The sequence below is a fragment of the Hippoglossus hippoglossus genome, chromosome 23, assembly GCF_009819705.1.
Source record: "Hippoglossus hippoglossus isolate fHipHip1 chromosome 23, fHipHip1.pri, whole genome shotgun sequence".
Classification (NCBI taxonomy): Eukaryota; Metazoa; Chordata; class Actinopteri; order Pleuronectiformes; family Pleuronectidae; genus Hippoglossus; species Hippoglossus hippoglossus.
This window is the reverse complement of record NC_047173.1, coordinates 13,115,506-13,126,039: the sequence shown is the minus strand read 5'-3', so window position 1 is coordinate 13,126,039 and position 10,534 is coordinate 13,115,506. Positions and strand designations below refer to the sequence as shown.

Below are 10,534 nucleotides of genomic sequence, written 5' to 3'. Positions count from 1 at the left end.
GACTCACCTTTGCCACAGTTTACAACATTATTTCGTGGCGTCACCGTCTTATCTCTGTTTACATCGAAGACGTCCAATCGGAGCGTGATACTGTTGCCCAGTAACTTTGACACAATATCCCAGAGATCTCTATGATCCTCAGGATTTCCCCAAATATAGAAACAATCAGCCCGAGGAAACATCATTTCCTGAACGGTGGCCGAGCGGAGCTGCCTCTGATGAAGCCCCCTCCGCCCCACAGCCGGCGGCGCAGGCGAACTCGCCCTAATAACATGTTTGACCTTGAGTGTCCTTGCTATTCTTACCACCTTTACTTTTACCCCAGTGAGATAAAGCTCTGGTGTCCTCGCTGCACGTCGACTGGCTCCTTCATTGTCTTTATGCAGTATAAAAGGATTTAGAGAAGACACAGTATTCCTCGCCACCTGAAATACAAGCTTTTGTCTTGACCTTCAAAACTTGCAGAAGGGACATATGGTAATATTGTGTGGTCTGAACTGAACTGGAGAAGGAACAAGCTTAGTCTTAACTTAAGAGATATTGCACAAGGTTTCCAAGGTACAAGAATGGAATCACTTTTGTGTAACTGTAGACACAAGCACATATTTCGCGCCTGCAGGCCTCACTTTCCTTTAATATGTCCGTAGCCTGGATGAAGTTATGGATTTGGGACGAGGGGGAGCTGATCTTTATACTGAGCCTGAGGACACAACAGACGTGTGACAGGCATGTGTGTTCTAAATAAAGCTCCTCAGTCTTCTCTGTGCTCCAATTTGATTTATTCATATCCTAAAACAGATTTTTTTGTAATAACACGATGTTGCTAAGATGTCATGATCTCAAACATTGACTGGATACTTAAGCCTAAATATGCCGGATACGAAAAAAAAATGAACACTTCAACAAACATCAGTGTGATAAGAACTATCCTAAATGACAGAAGCTGAAACTGTCTTTGAGACTTTGAAACTTTTTAATCTGGTCCATGTCCCATCCACTAACATGGAAGAGGCAGGGTTCAGGACCTATACAGCAGCCAGCCACCAGGTGGCGATTGAGTTTGATATAGGTGCAGCCTGAAACATCATTATATGGCTGAAACAATTAGTCAGTTGGTTTCAAACTGCTGGTCCGTTTGAAACCGTCACATTGAGAAATAGTTTGCAATTGCTCTGCTCTCTAACTTTGAATAAAGCAGTAAAGAATAGTTATAATTGATAAAATAATAGTTAGTTGCTGCTGTATGACAACATTCATTATTTACTTCCACTGTCTCTGTGCCCCCCCGTACCCCCCCTGGTGGTAAGTTTCAGCTTCTCCTCCAGCTCGTCAGAGAAGCCCTGTGTCCTGTTTAACTTCATGATAACCTCTGGGGAGCGAATCGTGCCCCTTGACACATATTCCTGTGCTATCAGCGTGACTGAGGGCCGTGGACTTCACTGTGTTAAAGGGGCTTCTCGTGCTTCTTGGAAGTGGCTGGCGACTTGAGGACACTGTGAAGCAGACTGGCGTCTCCTACAGAGCAGTGTGTGTGTGTGTGTGTGTGTGTGTGTGTGTGTGTGTGTGTGTGTGTGTGTGTGTGTGTGTGTGTGTGTGTGTGTGTGTGTGTGTGTGTGTGTGTGTGTGTGTGTGAGTGTGTGACTTCATAATGATGTCCTCTCCTTGTACAGTCCGCTGGCTCCGGCTCATGGAAAGTGCCAGACAATGGTCGACTGTAGAGGTCAGAGAAAGTTTCTTTGTCTGAAAGAGAAAAAAAAAACAATGGACTCTATCAATAGTTTATTGGCTCTGCATCTGTGGAGAACCCACCCAGAGCCTGTTCACTGTCTTTTTATAGTGACGACAAGGTCAAGACCCCGAACCTTTCAAAACCTTCACCCACTAAAACAATTCATCTTTTCACCACAGGTTTTTCTTTTTTTTCATTTTAAACATATTCAGCTTTTATTTTGTAAAGCATGGTTTTAGTTGTCTTTGCCTTCCTGCCTGTGTATGTTCACATCTTTGTATTTTAATTGATGATGTTTCATGTTTTACTGAGTGCTGCAGTTTATGAAAGTAAAAGCAGAGTGAGATGTGTCATTAATCAACGTTTTAACACGTGGAACGTCAGCGTTCAGGGTCTAAATATGACCTTTGAGATAAAAATACATAAAGACATAAATACACACCTGACGAGACTCTTAACACGCAACACATCGTCCCTGTGCGTGTGTGGAGTCTCAGGAAAGAGTCAAGTGCTGTTTGTTTGTGTACAATGAAGAGCGTGTGTGTGTTTGGTGTCCTGTAAGTGTGTGTGTGTAAGTTGCCGTGTGTGTGTGTGTAAATGTTTTCTCAGACAGATTTCCCTTCAGATTTGATGCGGCAGATGAGGCCCGATAAATCAGATATGACCTTGGCGGACAAATCAAACGTGTGGTGTGTGTGTGTGTGTGTGTGTGTGTGTGTGTGTGTGTGTGTGTGTGTGTGTGTGTGTGTGTGTGTGTGTGTGTGTACTTACTTAATTTTCAGCATCAACACACGAATTATACATTTATTATTTTTTGGGCCATCAGCTCATGATGGAAATATCAGGCTCTTTAGCTGCTAAGTGCTTGAGTATGTTCATCACCATTCACCCTCTGATTCTAGAGCTATGTACAATAAATACGTTTTTATTATTTTTATTAAGTCAGGGCCTTTTTTCACAGAAAGCCGCAGCCGGCTGCTTCTGGAAACAACCCCGATGAGAATCATGAGACTGAACCGAAACCACAAACGTTTAAAACCTGTAAAAACAAAGCAATGATCTCAAAGATGCTAAAACACTGCTGAGGAAGAAATCTCTTCCACTATCCTCCTTTATTCATCATTTATTTGTTAAACCTGCTATTTTTTATCATAGTAGAAATAAATCTAATGTACATTAAATGTACAGTATGAAACTTCTGCCTCTAGGGGTGGAAGGAAGAAACACACAAAGAATTGTTACATATTATATCTTTAAGGTTTCTTTGTGAAATGAACAGACGTATTAATGAACACGATTCCCTGCTGTTTAATTTCCCCTGTTATAATATTTTATCCGATACCTGTCAAGAGAGTGTCAGTATTCTCTGTGGCCCTGGTGTAACTGACAGCCAAATTACAACAGATAGCAGATTGATTAAAACACAAAATGACACATGGAGGTTTCAGATGGGATTATGGGGCAGATGTTTGGGTCCGGGCGGGACGTGCGTCTGTCGTCTGTAATCAACCTTCATATGTTTAATACATAAGCTCCGACGCACCTGCTGGGAATCTAACACGGATGATGGAATGAAGAGAAGCTCAGACAACAAGGTGTCACACGTGAGCTTTGAGCATGTTATGAATGTAAATCACGTCAAGAAGGCAGGAGGGCGGAAGAAGATGGATGAGGAGAGGAAGCAGAGAGATAATGAACGTGTGCAGTGTTGTGTCCCACTTAACGCTTCTTCCTAGTATTAAAATTAATATTGTATAATGTTTCATGTTCAATATTGGGCATAAATCTGCCGGGGACATGTGGCTCTAAGCTCTCATAGAGAAAGTGCTGCCCATACAGATGCACTGTGTCAATGTGTGATGAAGGCAAAGAAACCTCCTGCTGAGTTCTTTATATGCGAGAGGCCAACTCTCAAATTAGGTCTGGACATTTTCTGGAGTTCATGTCCGTAAATAGCTCATGATTGACTCTATTCTCCGAGCACGAGTAACCGTAAAACTGAAAATTTCCGCATGTTTCCTGAAATTGTTTCTGGTTAAGTTCTCACGTACTTAACACTGCAGTTTGCTTCTTTTTAAAAAAGCACCAATATCTGTGTTTTAATCCGTTTTGATCATTAACCAGAAATTACATTTTTGCCTCATCGCACTTCAGACACAAAAATAAACCCTGCAGAGTTTGGTGTAACATCATCGTATGCATGAAAAGTTATGGAGGCACATGACGTCAAGAGCAAATATGACAGAGATGAGTGAAAAGGGGAAAGACTGGGAGAAGAAGCAGGAAGCTGCAGTGGAATTTCCAGACCCTGATGTGGGTGGACCCGTCCTGCCCTGAGAACAGAGAATTCACATTCTCTGCCTCCTTCTCCTCTTTTTCTTCTCGGCCCCCCCCCAACCAACTTTCTCCCTCTTCGCTGGGACAATAGGGTCCGCGGAGAAACAATGTGAAAAGGAAAAGGCCGGGGGTTTGTGAGGCAGCGATAAAGGGGGTGGTCTGAGGTGCAGAGAGGGGGGAAATGGGTGAGAGGGTCCTGCAGCTTCGCAGGGGAAGGAATGTATAGAAGAGAAGCGGGGATGAGGGGCGACGTTAAAGGGGATGACATAAGATTGAGGAGAAGGGGAGGAGAGGGGTAGCTATGGCATCGAGGGTAACACAGGAACATGGCCTGTAGGGGGCCTGGGGGGGGTCATGTTTTTGTGGGACTCAATCATTTTTCTAGCTGACTGAGCCTGAAAGTGACCACGCTGAGCCCAGCAGAGAAAAGCTCAGGCTTCCTCTGTCACTCACAAAGTTTGAACACACAAAAAAAAACTGTCATCAAAGTGAAAACCAGTGGAAATAAAGCCGCTCTAATCAATATTTTTGTGGGAAAAAGGAGAAATTGGAACATGAAAGGAGTCAGTCTCAGTTGACTGTCAGTAAAAATGTTTTTCTCATCAAGACCCCTGAATAATTCCCTGACAAATCAACAAACATTTTTAGAAAACATCCTCTCGCAATGGTGAAAGACAATGATCCGGATCCGCATCAGAACTTAATGACTTTGTTCCGGACCCACAGCCTTTAACCAAGTTTCCTGCTGATCCGTCCGGTAGTTTTTGTGTAAATCCTGCCAACTAACAAACAAACACAGATGAAAACACAAACCTCCGAGGTAATGAAATCCCCGTACCCTGTCTTTGACCTTTTTAAACACATCCCCCTGTTGAGAGCTTCAGATTTCTCAAACCAAACCCAACATGTTTACACCCAGGCAGTGGTGTGGTACTAAAATGATATATCTGCAGAATTGCAGCACGACTTGGTTCTCAAATATCAGGTCAACGGTGACAATAACATGGACGCAGGGAACTCTATCGAACCCCCCAAAAATAATATTTATCCAATATTCTACTAGTTTGCAATATTATAATAGTGTATTCGACACATAAAGCTCTCAGAAGGTCACACGTAAAAACAGCAGTATAGGAAAGTGTAAGGTCATGTGTGTGTGTGTGTCTGTGTGCGTGGTGGGGGAAGGTGCAAATCACTGCAGAAAATAGATCCAGAGCGAAGGGCGTGTGTGTGTGTGTGTGTGTGTGTGTGTGTGTGTGTGTGTGTGTGTGTGTGTGTGTGTGTGTGTGTGTGTGTGTGTGTGTGTTGTTGACCTAAAAACTGCCTCTGCTGCATGTGCATGTGAAAGAATGGAAAGATGTGATCGCCCCTGTGACGGCCATATTTAGAGTCACCTACACACAACTCAACGCCGTCATGACGACAGCGACTCACACCTACAGCAAACTTCACTGAGATGAACCGACTGGTGACGTCAGAAGAGACACCTTCATGGTTTTTACATGAGCTTCCTTTGAGAATTCAGATTAATCATTATAATCAGTGTTAAACACCAATGGTTGACCAGTGGCACAGACTTTACACTCACATGGCCAATATCTACCACTTCTATCAATCAACTACTTCCAGTTCTACCAGTGTTGAGGCAGGAATTCATCCCAGTGCTCCACACAAACTAAGTTCTCTTCTTTCTGCAGAACAACCAGCTGTGTGGGTCTCTAGCTCCATCTGTGGCACGGGCATGTCTTGCAGTCATGGGCGGTGGAGAACACAGTGTATTTGTCTGGCTGCAGAAGGATTGATTATTACATTGTGGTTAGATAGAGCAGCTTGTTGACCAACAGGAGCAGAGAGAGCTACAGGTGATGGGTTCGACCCCTCAGTCGTTTAATCATCTTCATCTCACGTGGCACTTTAGATCTTTAATCCTCCTCATCGATACTCTTCCTTCCAACTATGTTTGCAGCAGTTCACTAAGTCAGAGGCAACACACTTGGGTAACTATGATTTCATCACTTTATACAGACAGCGACAGCCACAAGGGCATTTATACTATAAATACCTCTGTTTAATCTGCATCATCAATATATGTATATTTATATATCATATTATGGTTATATAAGGTCTGTTTACCTCTTTGTTTCCTTGTGCTTGCAACACAACAATTAAAAAATCATGAATAAAATGTTTAATAGATTAAACAACAACAATACTAATATCAACATTTATAGTCATAATAATGTTTTTGAGAAAAGAAATATGTAAAATAAAGTATGTATTATTATAATTATGATGTATATTATAAGTAGTAATAGAATTATCAACAGTATAACTATTATTAATTATAACAAAGTAATAACAATGTTTTGAAAAATGATACATACAAAATTGTTTTCAGCAATATTGACAATGTTAATAAAAACAATTGATAATAATAATAATCATCATCATCGTCATCGATACTATTATTATACTGTTTATATACTTATAAAATATGTTATTATTATTGTTGTTGTTACAATGTGAAACACGTTTTATAATACGTATAATGATGATGACGATGATTTATTTAACAATTTATCAGTTTACATTTCTTCCTGCCGTAAATCAGCTGTTCATCTGACGGGAGCGAGCGCGGCCCGGCAGCAGCGGCTCAGTGCGCGTTCACGGTCCTGCTGCAGGAACCGGTACCGTGAGTAAAGAGTCGGAACAGAAACACAGACACAGGCGTCGGTTCCTCTGCTGCTTTTATTGTTAATAACAGCACTGACACACACGGTCCTTCTCCGGCGCGGAGAGGAGAACACACCGGGGACAGAGCCGACCCAGTGTCCGACAGTCTGCAGTGTCCGGGCGGGTAGGAGCACCGGGACGAGCCGGGGCCTGGTCGGCGTCATGGGGAATCTAGCGCCGACAGCGTAAGTGAAGGACACGGTTGCTCTTATTGACATTTGCTCACCTTTTAGCCCTGAATGCGGAACCTGCGTAACATGAGAAGACGCAGGCTGAGGGCAGATGCTGTCTGGGGTGGGGGCGAACATGCACGTACATGCACGAGCACATGATGGAGTGATTGTGGTTTAGGCCTGAATGAGCTTTGCTGGTCAGTTATAACTATAATAATATTAATCTACATAGTATTATACCCTCAAAGGACAAGCAGTATAGATGATCAATGGAGGGATGGGTATATATCACACCAATGGCTGGAACTGCTTCTCTCTGGCGAAGCATCTGGTGTCAGATGGTAGTGATGATGATGATGATGATGAGTCAAAAATAGTCTTTACAAAATGTCAACTTGCCGAGTCTCTTCATAACGGAGAAAAATCCTGAGGACGTAAACCAACTATTTCTAAATATAACTCAATCAGAGGAACTAGAACAATGTCTATCTGCCGGTAGGTCAGGCTCGACAGGTTCAGGTGGTTCTTCGGCTCCTTTTATTTAGGTTTCATGTTCTGAAACCAAATACCTGAAGCAAGCTTACCAAACACGCCTACATGCTCAGGCATCACGTCAGGCTTCGTTCTGGCAGAGTATCGGAAAATGCTGTGTTTGCATACTTAGCTTTGTCGGGTTTTTAGCAGCTCTACGGCAGCAACAAGGTTTTATCTTCTTATCTGATAACTGCTCACGGCTAAACGTTTGGTCAGAATGTGGTCTTGTGAAAGCTGCTTGTTGGACACGTTAACACCACTTGAAAGCGTTCACTTTATCCATGTGCGTTTGTAGCTGCAACTGATCCGGTTTCCAGCTGTAAAGACGCTTGACGTTTGTCGTTTTTAAACACTTTAAATACGTCTTTGCAACCAAGACACACTGGCTTGTTTTTACGTTACAATTTCCATGCTTATCTCATATAAACATTTCAGTTTTCTCTGTCATGCTAAATCTGACTTTTTGTCGTTTTGACTTTTGCTCCAGTTTTCTCTGGACTGATCACACGATGCCTGAACAAAACAGTGGAGGGAAGTTCATGACCCGGAGGATCCGGAACAACATCACTTATTATCACGCTGCATTTCCAGAGGCAGGTAACCAGGTAACGCTGTGTCCAACCGAAGACTCTCAGACACCCCCCGGTCTGTCAGCCTCAGCTCTGCCCCTCAGCGACTCCCCCTCTGCAGACTCTCCCTCCTCTCCGTTGCTCTCTGATTCACCCTCGCACATGACCGCCTCCACCCACGGCCAATCACATGCCCGTCCGCTTCTTCTTTTCTTCCCGTGGCTCGGTGCCCGGCCGGTGGCGGTTGCCAAGTACAGGGACCTTTACCTGACCCGCGGCATTGACGTCCTTGTGGTGCAGAGCAGTGTCATGCACTTCCTGTGGCCTCGTTGGGGCCTCGACTACGGATTGGAGGTGTTGCAGGTTTTGGAGGAGCCTCAGTTCTCGGGGAGGGAGGTGCTGGTCCATTCGGCCTCCATCGGGGGCTACACTTTCACCCAGGTACTCGCCCAAATCACTCAGGGGCCGAAACAGCACGCAGGCCTGACCCAGAGGGTGATAGGGCACGTCTACGACAGCTTGGTGGTCGGCACCCTGGAGCACATGGCGATAGGTGAGTGAGAGTGATCCACCGCATGTCCACCAGGGCTCGGGTTACAGTCCTGTCGAAGTTGAGTGTCACATCTTTAAATAATTTATCAGGCAGCCGACCAACTGGCCCAGTTTCTCCAGGCTGCAGGAACGTAACCTGCCGCAGGATAGTGGCTGCAAACGTCAATTCACATTTATATCAGGCTGTAACTCAATATATTTTTAGAGATAGATTATATAGAATAGATAAGAAACATCAACCAATAATAAAATGAAAATCCTTTTTGCAGCCACTGTCTTAATGCAGGCTCCAAACAAGATGCAGGTTTATATATTCATTTAGCTTTTTTAAGGCTTTAACTCAAGATTTTTTTGTGTAGTATCTTTCTATATCTCTATTGTGTTCTTATTTTATTATAAATAGTAAACAAACGTCCACCAGGTGAGAGAAGGATAAAAGATGTTTGAAATTCTAATCTGCACATAAAGTATATACTTTTTTGCCTTGTGAACACGATATCTCTAATACGCCTTGAGGGAATGTTTTATAACTTGGTCCAGGCATTCACTTGAACTCAAAGATGAACTGATTAAATTTTGAAGGTCAAAGGTCACTGTGACCTCACAAAACATGTTTTTGGCCTAAACATTTTTCAAGTAATACCCTAAATTAAATGTATGAACCTGAATATGAGCACAATATGTCTCTTTTTAATGTCATCCTCTTAATCATATGCTCTCTCGTTGCTGTTCAGGCCTCGGTAAGACTCTGGTGCCACGTTTCGAGGGCTTCGTCAAAAACGCAGCCATGTTTTACTTCTGGCTCTTCAAGTCCCACACAGCAGACTTTTACAACAACAGTATCCAAGTTTTCTGCAACAGCCCGATAACCACGCCAGCCCTGTTCTTCTTCAGCGAGAAACGACGCCCTTTGCGACTGGGTTGCCATGGAAAACATTATTGACCTCTGGAGGAAGAGAGGCATGGCCGTGGAGAGCAGGAAGTGGAAGGAGTCGACACACGCGGCGCACATGCGATGCCACCCGCAAGACTATCTGTCGACGCTGGAGAGATTCTTGAAGTCACTGCCGACGCTCTCCCTCAAATCAAAAATGGAAGATGCTTTGTGATTTCCAATAGATGAATTTGTATCTTGCACCTTGAACAAAGATAGTTTTTTTAGCTGTTTGACTTTGTTGTTTTTGAGTCTAGTATTTAATATATTTCTGCGGAGCTTTTGTCATGTGATGCCTGTTTTGCACAACAGGTGTTGGTGTAAGCGCTGACACCAGAAATCTGGAGCCTGTACCATGAAACATCAGAATGCTAATCGCTAATCTTTACAATAATAATATATCTGTGTTATTAGGAGTAATCCATGCATTCATTGAAGTCTGAGGTGAACTGGGGGAAGATGAAGATGAAGACTAGAATATGGTTCCTCTTCCTTGAACCAGTCAGAAGTCTGGCGGGAGCATTTTGCACCATTGTAGACACAAGGATGACTGATGGAATCACAAAACTGTTTATTTTTTAACAATATGATCAAATAGGAATACTCTTTGGAATAGAACAAGAAACGCCAGGAATACTTTACAATTATTAAAGTAAGGCTAAAGATATAAACTGGAGTTAAGTGCAGGAATTGTTTTAAGGGTCCTTTGAATATGTTTTTTTTTTTTTCTGATGATGGAAATGTTATGAAAATTCATTTAAAAAGTTACATGTAATCCAGTGATGTCAAACTGTTTCTACAGTCAAAGAGAAGGAGAGAAGTACTGAATACCTGACGGCAGCAATATTACTCTACTGGCTTATGTATCTTAATATCTATTACTCTTTGTTATTTGTCTTATGGTAAAATATCTGTCTATGTACGGATTCTATGAGAGTTATGACAACATTTTTCTTGATCTATCTTGATAATC

General features: G+C 42.8%; 1 protein-coding gene across 1 annotated transcript; it reads left to right on the top strand.

The window, feature by feature from the left end:
• Nucleotides 1–6,699: 6,699 nt before the first annotated feature.
• On the top strand, nucleotides 6,700–9,873 carry LOC117757458. The gene is given in 4 exon segments (XM_034578646.1): nucleotides 6,700–6,984; nucleotides 7,994–8,628; nucleotides 9,362–9,525; nucleotides 9,527–9,873. Coding segments are annotated over 4 exon segments (1,032 nt in total). The 5' UTR covers nucleotides 6,700–6,961; the 3' UTR covers nucleotides 9,737–9,873.
• Nucleotides 9,874–10,534: the final 661 nt, after the last annotated feature.